The sequence below is a fragment of the Dioscorea cayenensis genome, chromosome 5 (genome assembly GCF_009730915.1).
Source record: "Dioscorea cayenensis subsp. rotundata cultivar TDr96_F1 chromosome 5, TDr96_F1_v2_PseudoChromosome.rev07_lg8_w22 25.fasta, whole genome shotgun sequence".
In the NCBI taxonomy this organism is placed as follows: domain Eukaryota; kingdom Viridiplantae; phylum Streptophyta; class Magnoliopsida; order Dioscoreales; family Dioscoreaceae; genus Dioscorea; species Dioscorea cayenensis.
The window spans coordinates 25,333,637-25,351,813 of NC_052475.1; the positions used below are offsets into that span (position 1 = coordinate 25,333,637).

General features: G+C 34.9%; 2 protein-coding genes and 1 pseudogene across 2 annotated transcripts; 1 reads left to right on the plus strand and 2 right to left on the minus strand.

Moving 5' to 3' along the window:
* The first annotated feature begins 4,084 nt into the window (after positions 1–4,084).
* Positions 4,085–7,353, plus strand: LOC120261998. The gene is made up of 7 exons (XM_039270035.1): positions 4,085–4,745; positions 4,851–4,937; positions 5,032–5,256; positions 5,707–5,871; positions 5,952–6,005; positions 6,099–6,245; positions 6,807–7,353. Exons 1-7 carry the CDS (start codon positions 4,539–4,541, stop codon positions 7,182–7,184), a joined length of 1,263 nt encoding a protein of 420 aa, XP_039125969.1. The 5' UTR covers positions 4,085–4,538; the 3' UTR covers positions 7,185–7,353.
* A 437-nt stretch (positions 7,354–7,790) lies between these two features.
* LOC120261869 lies at positions 7,791–12,294 on the minus strand (annotated as a pseudogene).
* A 945-nt stretch (positions 12,295–13,239) lies between these two features.
* LOC120262340 lies at positions 13,240–17,376 on the minus strand. The gene is made up of 6 exons (XM_039270438.1): positions 17,029–17,376; positions 16,696–16,809; positions 15,688–15,768; positions 14,426–14,598; positions 14,115–14,211; positions 13,240–13,632 (listed from the first exon to the last, which is right to left on the minus strand). Exons 1-6 carry the CDS (start codon positions 17,290–17,292, stop codon positions 13,519–13,521), a joined length of 843 nt encoding a protein of 280 aa, XP_039126372.1. The 5' UTR covers positions 17,293–17,376; the 3' UTR covers positions 13,240–13,518.
* Between the last annotated feature and the right edge of the window lie 801 nt (positions 17,377–18,177).

Below are 18,177 nucleotides of genomic sequence, written 5' to 3' on the forward strand. Positions count from 1 at the left end.
TCCTCTGTGTTCTCTTTTGGTCTACATTATTTAGTATTATGCCACTGTACTACTGTTACTTCTATTGTGAAAACCAAGGAAAGATGTTTTGAATAAAACTAGAAGAGAAGAAGGATTATAAACTACTTTGCTTGTTTCTTTTATTGAGAGCAAGAGTCAATTCCATTTCCTTGTTTCTTAAAATGAAGACATTCCATATGATATATTCTTTTGCACTCTTCTTTTCATGCGTGGGAGTAGGCATGTGTGGGTGACTTGTATAATGGGACTAGTCTATATGCTCTTTCTTGGAAGGCATGCACTTCATATATCTTTTTCTTTTCTTCTTTACTTCTTTTTCCCTCCAAGATAACAAAGATACCTTTTCCTTTTGAGGACTGCACTACTACTTCACTACCACACAAGTTTTTCTTTTTTTCCTCTGAATGAAGTTGTTATAAATCTAAGTTCAAATTGGTCAAATCAAAAAGGTTAGTTGTTGCTTCATAGTTTCTGATGCATTTCTTAAGGATTAAAAAAACACACACACACACACACACAGAAAATACAGCCAGCTTTTTGGTGTCTCTTGATCCATCATTTCTTCTTTTTTCTGTGAATTTTTATAAAAGCAAATGCAGAAAAAGATCACAGATGGTTCTTCTTGTGGTTCCAGCCTCCAGCAATGTGGTCAAAAGTCTTTAACTGCTGAAGTCTGATCAGTAGTACATGAAGGGACCTCAACTTAGAATCCTTATCAAACACGTACACTAATTAACAAACTACTCCATGTTAATGAATATGAATGCCATTAACTGATAAAGAAGAAACTCTAGAGAGAAGTCTGAAATGGTCTTCAGAATGAAAGCATAACAGATAAAAGATTCTCCACATATATATTCTTAGTTGAGATGTGGGACTAGCCACTAGCCTTGATGGAATTGAACTAGAAATTCAACTTTAATCTATTGTTAGTTGACTGCAAGGTGCATGCAAGGCCTGGTCGGTTTGAAAAACTTTAGCCATTTTAATGCCCTCTTAATTAAGTGTATGTTTACAGGCGTTAGTTCTTTATGTGGTTGAGGTTCAGACATGCAAGTTAATTAGTTGAGTAGTGAGCTCTTTTGGCATTGGGAAAAGGTGATGCCAATAAAATGTCATTAATCCCAGTGATAGTGCTTGGTTGGTGAGAGAGATGGGGGTGGCTTGCACATGTCTGTCAAGCTTAAATTAAGCTTCAGCCATACTTATGCATTTAATATAAAGGGTCCAGTCATTAATTAAGTGTCCAAAGTGGCAAAGGTGTAGAAATATTAGGGATAGCTTCTTTTTAAAATGACACTCATTTGAGAGTTTTTTTTATTAGGATTTAGTCCTGTCTTTCATTCTTCTGTAATTTCCTTGCATTTATATATAATTGAGAAAAGTGAATATAACATAATGTGTATTAATTAAATTAAAAAAAAAAGGTTAAGGTCAAAATATATGACATGAGATATTGTAAGTTATGCACACAAGGGTAAAATCGATCCACATCCAAAAAAATCAATTCAATGGTAAGAGTTAGCTCCACCTTAATTATATGTACATGATCACTCTCCCAATCAGTCGATATAGGACTAAAGGGTCTATTACAAAAACATTAAAAAAAAAAAAAATTAGTCGTGGAGCTACAAGATAAAAATCAAATAGAGAACAATCGTCTCATATAAGTAATAAAAAAGATAATTAGCACCTTTGAGCGAATAGAGGCAACTAAATATTTAAGAGACTCTATTTTACATAAGTTAATTATTTAAAACAAATGTATCTCATAATTACTTTTTTTAAATATTAATATAACTACAAACATATCATTATACATGTGTATTTGTTTAAAATATCCACTTCAGCAAAAACCAAAGTTTGATAACATTAAATAGTTTTCTTTTTCTTCAATCATAATAAATTATCGAGAGGAAGAATTAATTATAAATTTTTTAGATGATTGCAAAAAACCTTTTTTCTCATGCGAGTGCTTGACCCTCGCTCGATGGTTAATTAAATATAATATATTTAAGAGTTAAGACTACGCGGAATCAATTAAGAAAAATTAGTTAAATAAAAATAATCATGGTTAACAAAAAAGCAAAATTTCATCAAATTAAGGTATCATTTTCATTTTAATTTTTCTCATTAAAGTCTCATTTTGATTGACAGCTTTGCACATGAAATAACTATGACTAATCAGTTGTCCACAAAGATAATTAAAGATCATCTACAACCTGTCTGCAATTTGACAGATGACAAAAACCTGCATATAAAAGATTTATGTGACGCTCAGGACGTGCTAACTTCCTGCATTACTTTAGTCCTTAAAAACTCATTCAATATGTCCTTAATTTCTCTTGTAAACTTAAACTTGTAAACATCACCACCTTTTTTAAAAAAAAAAGAAGACCAGTCAGCTGTCCCTGTAAAATAATAAACAAGTGCAGGAACTATGTAATAATGTAAACTAATCCAAAGTCCTCAGTTAACAAATCCAAGGAGAGCTTAATTACCAAGAAGTGGACATTAATGAAGGTGAAGAGACCTTTTGACTATTCTCTGATATCATGTGCAATGAATAAGCATATCTATATATATATATATATATATATAATGTAGAAAGACTTAATTATTAGACTTGGTTGAGTGAATATGAGAGTGATGAATCTATTCCTCAGTCCAAGCCACAGCACACAGCACATCAATGGAAACTGGAAACTGGAAAGCATTTGGTTCCACACTTCCACTGATGAGAAGTGTTTATGCTTTGCATCTCTCATCTTGGTTGGGTTGTGGCCCAATATTCTATTCTTATGAGTTTTACTTTTGAATACTGAGAAGAAGAGAGCAGTGAGAATGAGTGGGTCTTTCATCTATGTGCCAAAGAAATACAAAAACTATATATATATATATATATATAGGGTGAGATAAAGAGTGCTCAGGAAGTGGCCAGCATAATTGCCAGAGACCATCCATTATAAAAGATCCTTGAAATAGGCCCCCCGACTTGGTGCATGGTGCACCCATTAACTTTCTTTTGTACCTATCTTTCTTCTAATATACACATGTATATCAACCACTGGTTTGACCTCTATGATTACTGTCATTTGTTTATCATATTTGCACCCTTTGTATTGCTTTCAATTATAGCGAAAATTTCCTCTTTTCTTTTTCTTGTATGGTTTTGTTTTCCTATGAGATATTTCATATCTGAAAATATTTTATGTAGCTAACAAACTTTTAATTTATTAACACTGAATTTTGGATAAAGTGTTTGTGTTTTAACTAAAAGGCGAATTTGAGTCTCAATTTACATAGAATGAGAATACAGATGAATAACCAATTTATTAACTCTTTATATACATTAAAAAAATATGGCTTATTTACATTCGTTAAAAATATATGTTTATATATATTTTTCATGTAAAGAGTGTATGTTCTTTATGAGATTAATCTTAATGTAATAACCGAATTAAGTTATTACTTTTTAAAGATAATTCTTCTTGTCAATGAATATATATATATAAACTGTACATATATAGAAAAATAAAAAGCAAATAAACTTTGGTTTATTATTTTAACAATTAATTGGTTAGTGTAATAGAGAACATCTAGGGAAGTGAAAAAGCAATAGCACAACAAATAAATAAGTAAATAAATAAATAAATAGAGGGAGGCCAGCAAGATGAAGCCTTAATCTTCATCCTTAAAGGCTAAAAGAAAGGAACAAAAAATGGGGGAAAACCACAAGAGAAGGGCCTGCACGTACAAAAAAAATGAAAAGAAGAGATGGACAAAAGTTAAAGTCGCCACACGCTGGCCCATCTCTGTAAGCAAGCTGTTGCTCTACTTTCATCAAGTATCTCCTCTGCATTTAATTTTAATTAATGGTGGAATAAATGGCTGAAATAAATTAGATAAGATACTATTAGACGCTTTGATTTTGTTTAAAAAATATACTAATTAACTTCATTATTCCATATCTTAAATGATTTATATATGGAAATTAATTAAAATATATATATATATATATATACACAAAGAAAAAGCTGTCTGATATCTTGGCAATAAATAAAACTAATGATTTCAACTCCCCCTTATAAAATCTCTTTAAAACTCATCCCCCATGCCCACATGGAGAAAACTCTAAAAAACTCCATTCTCAACAAGTCCTTTCCTATTTTCATATTAGACTCATGCTTGAAAATTCTATCTGTCAGAGCCTGAGACCACTAAAATAGATAGAGAGAGGAGAGAGAGAGAGAGAGAGATTGTGTTCATAGTGAGGTTGTTTGGACTTTGGAAATGGTGAGAGAGTTGTTGTGAATTGAATTCTATGAATAGTTAATTTTGGTGGGCATTGCTTGAAGTGAGAGTTTAGTGTTCTTGAGGACAAAAACAAGGGAGGTTTTTAATGCTTAACAAAGAGAGCAGCAGCATATGATCACTCAGGAAGAAGACAACCACACCAATGTACTCAGATACAGACATCTCTAGAAGAGGAATCACAGCTTCAAAATTCCTCAAAAATGGCCTCTAGCTACACAAAACTTTCTCCAATAATTGACATCCTTGTTCTTTTCCTTCTTCTTGTTTCCATTACTCTGTACTCATTCACTTCTACAGCAGCAACAACTACAAACACCACCACTAAGTCTGCTGAAGAGTTTTACAAGTTTTCCAGGATAAGAGCTCATCTTAAGAAGCTCAACAAGCCTTATCTGAAGATAATCCAGGCACACATATATATATATATATATATATATCTCTCTTTTGGCTTCAGCTGGTTGCTGTCATTGCTGGTTTTTAATTTTCTTTCTTTCTTTTTCATGCTTTTGCAGAGTCCTGATGGTGATATCATAGACTGTGTTCCATCCCACCTCCAGCCAGCATTTGATCATCCAAAACTCAAAGGACAGAAACCATTGGTATAAATTTTATTCTCTTATCTTGAAAATATCACTTCTTTTATAGATTATTGTCTTGTTTTTTTTTAGTATTATCTTTCTTGTTAATTTGCAGGATCCACCAGAGAGGCCAAAAGGACATTATAACTCAACAACAACTGATCATGTCTTGAATGACAGCATCCAACAGTGGAGAGTTTCCGGTGAGTCATGCCCGGAAGGGACCATTCCCATTAGAAGAACTACTGAAGAAGATATCTTGAGAGCTAGCTCTATTAGGAGATTTGGGAAGAAAACAGTTACAAGAGTTCGTCGTGATTCCACTGCCAGTGGTCATGAGGTTAATTAGCTTTTTCCATTCTCTTTCTCTCTTCTCATACTATTCAAAAGTAACATTTTTTATTTATTTATTTGTTTAATTAAATGCATATATATATATACTTGTGAAAATTTCTAAAGAATCCAAGAGAGAACCGAGGGCATGCATTGTATTGTTTAAGAAGATACCAACACCAACTGGAGCATCTAAGAGGACTTAAGAACAAAAATGAGGCATTTGACTTGACTAGTTTATTGTTATACACTTGTGTGGTAACTTATAAACAACAGGTTCTGGTAGAGGTACTCCAGGAACCAAATTTCAAAACCCAAAGCTTTGCTTATTTCCTATTGAGAGATTAGTTAGAAATCTTATATAGTAGTAATGCTAGCCATTTAAGAGCTTCAGAGAAACAAGTTTTTTTTTTAATGTGTTATGTACCTAATCTATTTGATTAATTATGGGTTTCAGCATGCAGTTGGGTATGTAATGGGAGAGCAGTATTATGGAGCCAAAGCTGGTTTGAATGTCTGGGCTCCAAGAGTGGCAAGCTCATCTGAGTTTAGCTTATCACAAATATGGGTCATCTCTGGTTCCTTTGGTGATGACCTCAACACTATTGAAGCTGGATGGCAGGTATAATTACTTTTTTTTTTTTTTTTACACATGTAAAATTAACTTTATTTAACGCTCAACTTTTTTTTTTTAAAATCCAGATTAGTCCACAGCTATATGGAGATAACAGTCCTAGGTTCTTTACTTATTGGACAGTAAGTAACATAGTACCATAAATAAATTGCAACAACAAAAGATATGGTTATAATTGATCATCATAAATCATAATGTAATGGTTGATGCTGCAGACTGATGCATATCAAGCTACAGGCTGCTACAACCTCTTGTGCTCTGGTTTTGTGCAAACAAACAATGAGATTGCAATTGGCGCAGCCATCTCCCCCACATCAACTTTCAAAGGTCACCAATTTGACATCAGCCTGCTTGTTTGGAAGGTACTTCTTTTTGTTCTTAATTAGATTCAATTTAAGATTAATCAAATCAACCATATAATTATAGGGGGAAAGAAAAAAAGTAAGAAAGAAACAAAAGCATAGTGGTGGGTTTGTGCTTGGCTGCCATGTTTTGCTTTCCAATGAGTAGTTGCTTTTGAATAGCGATGTGAAATGGAATAGAGAGGGGGTGTCTCTCCTTGGTGGAAGTTTGAAATGATAAAAAAGGCAGTTAAGTTGCTGCATGTCTGGTCTCAACTCAAAACCTGAAGCACTGCAAAGATGCCCACATAGTACTTACTAATGGTGCTAATCCAATCAGTTAGAGCCATCCTTCTTATCCATCATCAAAATGAGCTGGATGTACACGTGATTACCTGCATTATGTCCCACATTCACTCTTTGTTTCCTATGTTTGTCCGAACTTACATGGCCTTCTCTGCCTGAGTGACTGATGCCTCAAACACCAAGACATTAACTGTTATTAGGACTACTACTAACTACTAATCTTATGATTTTTACCTTTGATATGTATGTATGTATGTATATATATATATATAACAGGACCCGAAACACGGGCACTGGTGGCTGGAATTTGGGTCAGGGTTGCTGGTGGGCTACTGGCCGTGGTGGTTGTTCAGTCACTTGGCAAAACATGCAAGTATGGTGCAATTCGGAGGTGAAATAGTTAACAGTGGTTCATCAGGAATGCACACGGCTACACAGATGGGAAGTGGTCATTTCTCCGGCGAAGGTTTCGCTAGAGCCTCATACTTTCGTAATCTCGAAGTCGTCGACTGGGATAACAGTTTGATACCCTTAAACAATCTTCGGCTATTGGCTGATCATCCTAATTGCTATGACATCCGGGGAGGTTATAACAGACCCTGGGGACATTATTTCTACTATGGAGGTCCTGGAAGGAACGTCAGGTGTCCTTAAGTTTGTGGTGCTGGTTTTCTTAAAGGGCAGAGGTGATTGAGTGATTGATTATTATTATTATTATTATTACTATTATTATTACATCACAACTTATTTAGGTTCTTGTAAATTTCAAAGAACCTAAGATTCATATATATAGTGAATATAAATACTTTTGTCTTGTGTTCAACTCAAGATTCAAATGAAATTTTAAAAGAACTTAGATCATTTATGTAGATACAAGTATCAGTTTTTGTTTACCCATCTGCATTTGAAAACAGACTTCATAAATATATATATATATATATATATATGAAAATCAATTTAAAAAAAATTTTTTTTTTGAGGGAAGCAATCAGCATAACAACTAGTAATACATGCTCAAACAAATGCATATAAATAACCTTGTCGGATAAAATTAATGTTCCTGCAGAATATCATTTAAGTGTATGGACATGATGGTTGGTGCTATGATGAATATAGCTTTACATGCATATGCCAGAACATAAATGAAGAGACCTTACAGGTTAGTATAGTCATGATCAAGAAAATCAGTAAAGAAGATCTTAGGATATCCACTGAACAGGACAACCATTCTTTACTATCCACACAGAAACAATGGTTGTAAATTGCAATCAATTTCCCAAAAACAAAGTCCACCACAAGCAGAAGAGATTGATCTCATACAGACAAAAAGTAAGCTCAGTGTTACAGTAAGTAACAACTGAAGTTTAATTTATCCACTTTTTTCTCAGAAAAAAAAAAAAAAGTCTAAGCATTCAGGTGTATGAACAATGATCTAAATCAGTCTGACCAGTACCGACTCCGCGTATCAAAAATACACTACAAACATTTGTACAGAGAGATCAGGGAAGGTCAGTCATACTAATAAATATTACCGCGCACCAACAGCATTGAATGCAGGTAGAATGAATTCTCTGGCTTTTGAATCTCCTCTCTTTTTGGTGGACATCCTGTCATCAGATAAAACGTTTGATCTCGGACAAAGGGGCTACCTACCTGCAGTGGGGACAAGTTCATGGAATAATACATCCATTTTTCTCCGAGTACGTGTACAATTGATATACCACGATTTGTTGATTAGGTCAAGAAGTCCACATAACATTTGAAACTACAAAGTTAGGCAGTTCATGTAATAATAAATCGATATACCGAACCATATATATATACCACACTGTGGGCAGATTTTGCTTGTTTGTTCCACTCCAGTTTACTATGGTGTTTGGTAAGACCTAGGAAAGAACTTTGACAGCAGGAAGTGCTTCATCTTGAATATTAGGGGGAAGAGGGCATAGCAAGGGATGTGCAGCACCGCCACCAGCAAATACCTGTGAAGGAATAATACCAAGGGATTAATAATCTGAATAAGCAAGTGTGAAATACCCATTGGCTACTCTAGTACTAAATCTTCTTGACTTGCTGCAACTTTAAATTTTATATTTTCCATGATCAAAACAAACATATACAGGACGTATAACATAACATTAATCAGATTAATTTTGAGATTTGTGCAGTCAAATCCAAATGGTTTAATACTTTTGAAGTTTAAATTCTGTGCAGTTGATAAGAATTTAGAACACTTGATAAAAGGAATAAGCAAGTTAGCAACTCACAAAAAGCTCCATAAGGAGAACAATTTAACAAGGTAAATGGCTCGAGGAAGAACGAAAAGAGATGAATGGTAAGTTTGCTCTTCTACTTATTCACCAAGCAGCAAAAGGTATCATCCATGTATCAGTCTCAATATGGTTTGCCTCCCAATTTAAAAAAGCATTTATACTAGGCAAACTCTCATTGTGAAAAGTTTAGTTGCTTCAGGGAAAAATGTCTATGTATGCTAGAGTTGCCTCCAAGAAAATAGTTGATTTTGTTTAACAATAGATCTGAACTAATCTATAGGAGATCTTTGTCAGCAGAAGGTGGAAGGGCATACCATACTGGGGCAAGGTCTGATGACAAGTCCAGAAATGGGTAAGGCCACCTGTAAAGCAAAGACGAGCAATGTAGTTTGCACACAAAGGAGAGTTTGCTTGAATTGAAATAAAGAAGTTGATAAAACTCAATATTACCATAGTGAGACACAGCCATGAACAATCCATTGGAAGATGACATACAGTGATGTCCATATTAGGAAGTAGGATATCCGAAACCAGGGAAAGCGCTAGCAAAATCATCAAAATGATATGATCAATGATGAAATTAGCAATAAAAAAAGACAACGCAAACACATAGGTCAAGAAAGGTGTAGGGATTTACAAATGAATTTAAAAAGTATCACCAAGTAGGAAGACTGCATTGATTGAATGCATACCAACCAAAAACTGCAACAAAGAAAACATGCTTTCTCAGTAAAAACTAAAAGGACCCAAATTGTTAGAACAAAACACAAGCAAAAGAACATGACTTGAGGACATAATTCCATATTTAGTTATCTGACTCTCTTTCCATCTACTAAGTTCATGAAAACTTTTCAATTCCACGTTTCATTCAGGCAAGGCATACTAACATATTCAAAAGCCGCATCCCTTACATTCCTAAAGCCATAGACTCTCAATACCAGCATTTTATCCAATCCGAAGCCTCTGCATCACTTGTTATGTACACTTCACAGTTCACACAGCACTGACTTGTAGTTCATGGATCTTAAAAAGAAATATATAAAAATCTCCAACTCATAATTAACTTCGTCCATAATCTATTATGACCCTTGCTCAAATATTTATCAGCCATATAACCTTTAAGTCTTTCCATAATTTAGAGGGGCATTTTCCCAATTCCTCTCTGTTAGAGGAAAGGAAGAGGCAAATGCAGGCCATATCAATAGGGAAGAACTCAAAGTCGGACTTTTGTCTTAAAAACTCACATCTAAACTTTGCATTTCCATAATGCTCATCAAAGCTAAAGGAAAATATTACCAGGAATATCACAACACGACATCTGATGAACAGTAACTCTCACTTCAGATTAAGTGATTGCTTGGAGCATTTAACGCCAAATTGAACCAAAACAGACTAGGAATCAAAACCTGAAATTATTCACTTACAAAATTCAGGTCATGGTCCTTCATGGATAAAAAAGGGTAAAGGATAAACCAGAAGACACAGTCGGTGAGAATCACTGCCCCTGCATTTGTCTGTTAAAGATGAAAAAAGAACAAAGTCATATTGCATTGCTTCAAAGAAAGTTTCATATATATTAATAAAATGAGACAATATGGCAAAAGATGGATAGATCATTTGCAAATTTGCTTCTGCATGTCTATGTTTGTGTTCTCTGATAAGAGCAGTCAATAGTAAACAAAACTGCTAGATTGTTTAACTGGAAGGCCAAACTCTTAGTGCTCCTTTTTTTTTCTTGAAAACATGGACAAACTGCTAGGCCTGTTTCAATATGCCTACTTACAAGACTAGATGGTTGGCAGGAATGATGTTTGTAGCAACAATTTCAAATATAATAGTATAAAAGGATATTATTTGTGCATTAGGTGCATTTAAATGTAAATTACCTGGTAGATAATTTGGAAGGCATAACCCCAAAATCCAGCAACTTCACGAGCATTATCTTCTCGAGGGATAGGAAAAATCTTAGTCATGCATTGTTCATTGTCTTCATTTGTAGGTGCAACATAAGTGCCTCGCTCTTCATCTACCCTTTCATGATCAACCTTATCACCACCAACTTTATTGTGATATTGATGGATTCCATAGATGGACAACAATGAACCAAGCTGAAAGAAAACCCATGATCTCTAAGCAACATTAAAAACGGAAATAAAGGAACACATATAACTAAGCTAATATTCATACAGATACCATCGAAGGTCATGTTCTTGATAATTATTACCAATAGAACATAATATACGATTAACTGAAAAGAGTTATCAAGACGAAACTTACCCCAAAATAAACAATAACCAGTGTGAAAGTCCACCTATTCAATTTAACAGCCAACAACAACAACAACATAAAAACATCAGCCGAATAGAAATCCAGTTCTAAATAGAAATCTGAGCAAGAATTTAGGCAATATAAGCTATCACCATCAACAACCAAGTAAACAAAACTAGATCAAAAATCAAAAGTGGTTAGCTTACTGAGTGTAGTAGTAAAATATGCCCCCTCCATCCACCACAACATTGACAATCAACAATGGTAAAAGAAGAAAGAAAGCTAAAACTCGGAAAGCCAAGAGCCAAGCAGGGTGGAGATTTTTGAGACAAGGCCTCCAGGACTCATCAGCATACAAGTTACCAACTGCTCCTCTTCTCTTCTCCTTGTCAGGACCCTCATACTTGGAAATCAAAAGGGATGCTACAACCATGGGAGACAACACCCATATAGCACAGAGCAAAAATCTCCAATTCAACCAGTAGTGCAGGTCAGTGGTATCTTCTGTAGTCATGCTTGAAGGCCAGTTGGAAAATGCAACCTGAATGTCAATTACTTCCTCTTCTTCTTCTTCTTCTTCTTCTTTCTTCTTCTTCTTCTTCTTCTTCTTCAGCCAATTAATGGAAAAACCATGAACTTTAAACAAATTGAAGCAAAAAAAAGGAATTTTTCATCTTTAAAAGTCATCACCCAGATCTCCAGAATGGTAAAGCAAATGCAAAATGTAGATAAATTTCATCAATTAATTACCAAAAATGATGGCAAACAGTGAGCATGATTTGTTTGTTTTTGATTTTTTCAATAGAAAATGATATCAATGAAAGATCATGACAAACAAAATGAAATCCAAGAAGAGAGATTGGATACTTACGAGTAGAGACGAGAAAAGCAAAACAAGGACTGTCAGACAAGATGCTTTGCTTAGAGAGGGAACCAGAACCTGCGTGGCCGAGAGCATAATATTTAGCATATAATAATAACAACGAGATAAAAAAAGTTAAAAAAAAAAAAAATCATGTGTTCCTTTATACCTTTTCTCGTATTTGTTTAGCCTCGTCTTTCTCCACTTCTTAGGATTTCAATGAAAAAAAAATGTAAATAATAAATATTTTTTTTAAAAAAAAGGAATCTTCTTTATAATTGGGGAGTTGAGAACCTCCTTCTTTTCACTTTAAAATAATAATATATAAGAGAGGGCAATCCTTCTCGTTTTGGCTCTGAAGGTAGAGGAAGATGGGCATAAATTTCATGCAAGACGCATAGATTTGGTTTTGTTGACGTGTGAGGTTTGACCGTTTGTTGTTGTGGTCAAGGTCTGTCTTTTTTCTTTTTTAATTTTTAGTTTTTAATTTTTAATTTTTAATTTTTTTACTTTTTTTGGGGTGTATGTTAAAGGTTCCTCTTTGAGGTCGGTCCCCTGCGGTCGTGGAAAGAGCATAACATCAATGCGCACAAAATAAAGAGCTACTACCCTACCACCTGGGGATCCCTCCTCCACAGGAAGGACAAGCAGGATACAAAGATTTAAAAAAAAATAAAAATTTAAAGAAATGGCTTTATATAGTTTTTAAATAAATCTTCACATTAAAAAAAAAAAATTGAATCAGAATTTTTTAATATAAACAAAAGAACTGATAACATAAGATAACACAAGGTAACCTCAAACAACGATAGGAGACAATCAGACAAGTCTATTTCATTGAGACCTTTAATATCACCCACAAAATTGATGGTTTGAATCCACAATATCATCAAAGAGAATTTTTTTTAACCTTAAAAAAAAAGAAAAAACCTCTATAATACACTTATCCACAGTCTAAGGTCCCGTCCTTAAGTTTATTTTTTAAATAAATGTGGATAAATCACACATTTACTTAAGTATTTTTTATTAAAAAATATTTTCAAAAAAAAAAAAACCATTACAGAAATCAACCAAACTTTGAGAAAGCTAATTAAAGTGATTTGAGTAACATCAAGTCAGTCTCAGTGGTTAACATATCAATTTACATAGGAGGCTAGCTGGACCCTATATGGCATGAATTAATACTTTAACAATGATTGCGTGTCTAATCAACTAGGAACGGTCTACATTGATCTACATAAGATAATATCATATAACAGTCCGTTTCCATGCAAATCATGCAGGAATGCATTTGGCGTTGTTCATATACAAATCATAAGACAACCCATTTTTATAGCACAGGAAAAAGAAAACAAGGCAAAATACATGTTTTTGTATCACAAATTACATGACTCCGCATTGAACAAGGAAACAACACCATTGTCTCCACTAACAAGAAGACATTTACAAGAATAAGCGAAGAAAAGAAGTGATCACACCTACAACCAATATAATTGCCCGGCTTCACCTGATTACAATTAGTCTCCATGCTCAGGCAAAATCTCATTCCTCGGTGACTCATGTTGGGCTTCAGTTGTTATATACACTAAAGAGCATCATCTGTGTCATCTCCGAGAATAGAGAGAGAGAATGGAGCAATGGAGACATTAAATGTTGATGATCCCGCTTTATCAATGTGCTTCATCTCAAAATCTCCTTCCTGCATATCCAGAAGACGCGACTCAGTAAGTTCACATTGATCATATGAAGGAAGAGATATGAATGTCTCAGATATACTATTCTGTGAGTATGCAAGCGGATGGTAGTGAAGAGCTTGAAACAAACTTAAAATTTAGCAGGCAGGATTACGTTCAAATGTTTGATTTTGCAAAATGAAAAGCTGCATTGCACCATCAAATCCTTGTATTTTCTACCAACATATGGTCAGTCTAACATGGTACTCTGAATTTATATTCTTCCTGGATAGGTTTGAGATTGCGTCAATAGCAAAGCAATGCAGGTAGCAAACATGAGAGATTTTCATTCTTAACAAATTAATGGTAGTGAGTCATCACTCCGGTGGACGAAGAACTGCCCATACATGGCTTATCAAGATTTAGTAAAACTTATCAAATAAACCAGCTCCACTTACCATAGAAAAATTTTATATTTTAAATTTCTAAACAAACAACTCAGACTTACCATTCTCCCATTAGGGGTGGTTAATGGACAAGCAGAGGAGTACTCGAATCCAGCCCTAGGAAGTATAACTGGCTGCTCTCCTATCACACCAACTCCCCTACAGGGTCAAATTTAACAAACCATGTCAAGAACATTACTTTGAATAAAAGAAAAATGATTAATCATCGAAGCATTAATGAAAAGTCACAATTAGTGGCAAATACATGGAATAAGAAAATGAAGAGTACACAGGAGTAAGACTATACTACTCAGAAATTATTACACTAAATAGTAACAATTAAGAACAAGTACAGACGGCAAACAATACTAACCATATATTCTCAGTTTTTCCATTGTCGTCTGTTATAATCCAATGCCTCCTGAGTAGCTGAACGGGTCGCTGTGAGTTATTGGTGATTCTAATCCTATATGCAAAAAAGTATTGTCCTTTTGATGCCTGACTCCGGCTCTCAATATACACGCTCCTGACTTGCACTCGTATACCCTAAAATCAAATATCAGATACAAATTATATCTTAGGAATAAAACAAGCATACCTGGTTATAGCAAAGTTATTCTAGCATTCAAACTATTTCTTCCTACACCAATAATTACTCCACAGAGCATCTAGTCATAACAACATACATCATGGGCAATGAACAAACATTAAGACATGAAAATTGGTAAGACAGAATGAGTGAACGACATAAGGATTGGATCACATTTTCTTCAATATTAAAATTCGCATAACCAAGAATAATGGCATTCACTCTCCCCAATATCAAAGAGGAGAAAAAGTGAATTTATCCAGTTAAAAATGTGACAATACTCTTTCAGATAGTTCTATAAAAAATAACATGAAACCCAGTGGTTCTAGTACCGCTTTTATATTTGTCAAATTTTCACCATGATCAGAGAGACTTTGGCCCAAGCTACTGTTGATGGGTTTTAAATATGAAGATATTAGAAGTATTTAAGATATGGACTATTTAAGATGCAGCATACTTTCAAACGGAGAGGATCTCAGTCATGTTGATGACAAAGTACATGTTTTTAACTGTAACCGTAAAATGTAGAACATAAATGAGTCTAATCATCCATGATCATTGTGAAACACAAACAAAAATGAACATCACTCTACTTATCTTTCTAAAGGATCATCAAAGTCGATCACAAATCAATATAAAGAAACACCGTGAAATTTTAGTAAGTAGTTATTTCTGCCTTTCCTGTGCCTAAGATCTATTCCTTTGTTCTACTGCTCTCTCTCTCTCTCTCTCTCTCTCTCCCACCGATCTAAAAGTCTGATTTCCTCCAGCTCCTGACTCTGCTTCTCCTTCCAATGCCGGTAGGCAGTGAATGTTCCAGGGTGGATAGGATGCTATCTAGGAAAATGAGTTTGACACAAAACTTTAAGGAATAAGGAACCCAGAAACCGTAAAATTCTCACATGAACTTGAAAAATTAATTATATTTCTGCCTCAAATATATGCCATTGAAATGAGACCTACATGGTTTTTCTCTCAACAAAGATAAATGATGGTATCCATCTCAGTCAAAGGTTCATGGTAGAACGAAAAAAGATTCCACATACCAGAGTTGTTGCATCACTTGAACATTTGAGGAGACAGTGGGGAGCCAATATCTTTAGTTCATCCCTATATCTGGCTGCATCCTGGAAGAAAGCTTCTTAAAGGTTAGGCATACAATTAGAGATGCAGATGTTATATTCAAGCTGCTAACAGATATTTAATGCGACCTTCACAAAAATTGGAACCACCCAAATCCTGTTTTAAGTAGATAAAGTCATCATGTTTTATATGGACAAAATATGAATTTTGTAATATATATATACAGAGAGAGAGAGAGAGAGAGAGAGAGAGAGAGAGAGAACACATAGTAGCATTTTGTAAAAGAGCAAACAAAGGTCTAGCCATGTGGTCTTATTGAACTGCTAAATGCCTAAATAACAATAACATCTACCACCCACATAACCAATTGCAAAAATTGCAGAAGCTAGTGCTACGTATGACAATGGAGCTTTATGCCTCAGAAACCCCTTCAATGGAGTACCAATGCCAACCTAGTTCTACAACATGTACAGGGCTATCTACCAGCCAAGACAACCAAAGTCATGTTTGCAGTGGTTAACTAAACATGCTTACTCTATGGTTCTCAGACAAAGGACCAGAATATCAGGAAATGCAACATTGCATCTCGAACAGAGCAACCAAGCCAAATACTGCTATTTGAAATTTATCAATGGCTACCATCCAGACTTTAATGTTCTAGACTAACTAAAGCAGGGGCTAATACAATATGAGCCTTTAGAGTCCAACTACCATCTTATATTAAGTATAAAACACAAATACAACTTGGCATTACCTATACAAAGATTAAAATAGACAGAAATACAACAAAACCAGTAACAACTGCTAATGCCATTAGGCTAGACTTTATTCGTAAGTCCCATTCAAATTCTAATAAGTTCATTTCTAAACCACACAGAATTCTCAAGCTCGCACATTTATCCTTGCATATAATTTTCTCTTTCATGATACAATACAAGAGATAACAATAGGAAGGAACAATGATAAGGTACCTCAAATCTCTCTTCATGAACCGCAATTTTCATCAGTCTTCGTAGCCGCAAAACTGGTTCCCCCTCCTCAAATGATTTCAAAGAATCCCTTATTCTCGCAGCTTCTTTATAATCCTATAAAAACCAGTGGAAGTACGTGATACTCAATCCAATCACTAACACCAACTAACAAAGAATCAATTTCCCAAAATGAAAAAAATAAAAATCACAAGCATTGGTTGAAGAGAAACAGCAGGGAAAGCATATTGCTTTCAATACCAAATCAAATGCCCTAATTACTCAATTGCTTAATTAGTTGATAGCTTAATTGGCGAAAAGAGAAGAATGACGAGCCTCAAATTTGGCAGCAACGGCAAGCTGCTGCTTGAGCAGAGCATAGGTCTGGCTCCTGGAAAGAAACGCTGCGGGACTCTCAACGTCCTTGCTATCCCCATCACCATCTCTCTCAGAAGAGGAGGACGACGACGAAGAAGAAGACGATGAAGCCGCGACGACGATCCTACCAAAACCCAGCCTCTCTCTCTCCCTTGGACCCGTCGTCGTCAGCCCTGCACTCAGCTTCCAAGCAGGCGCCATCTTCAGCCCCAAAGATTGCATCTTTCTCTCTAATCACAAACCAATCCGTGCTTTTCCCTGCTCTCTGTTTTATAAAATAAAACAACGCACAAAGAATCCCTTATCCCTCCCCGCTCCTGTATATAATTAATAATTAATTAAATAAATCACTTCAACCCCCAAAAAAAAAACCTATATTTTTCTCTCTAATTAATTTTATTTAAAAAAAAAAAACAAAAACAATGAATGTGATTCTAGCCTGGGAGGACCACAGATTTGGTACCAAAAATCTAAGTCATTGGACGGAAATGGAGATGGATACGTGCTATGATCATATTGGGTAAGAAGCCGATGTCCACTGAAGACCCCACGAACCTCTTCAGCTCCTCCCAACCATTAATTAGGAATTTAGGAAGCTCATTCATTTCTACACCACCACCACTGTATATATATATATATATATATATACACGCTTTGATTTCCTGCTAATCAAAGAAGGTTGTAATTTGTTGGAGACCAAAAAAAAACACCATGTCACAAGAGATGGATAAATATATATATGTGGAAGACAAGGAAATGCTAATAGTTTGACAGTCATGCATTAATGCAAGGCTTATATATGCACGTGCATTGACATGATCTGAATGTGGAATTTGACTAGTATGGCTTCCCGGAATGGTAATAGGAGCCAGTGAGGAGCAGTTGCCAGTGATGTAGTAAGAACACATGCAGTGGAACTGGAACATGCATGACTTATTAATTAGTGGCTTTTTTATGTAGGTGTGTGTATGTGTTTATGTGGCTGTCCTACGTTTCAGGAAAGATGAAAGAGTGAGCTGCCTTATGTTGCAAAGATTCCATCCTTCCCCTTGTTCAAAGCTCCTTCTAGAAACATCCCAGATAGCAAGAACCTCGTAGCTCAGTCAG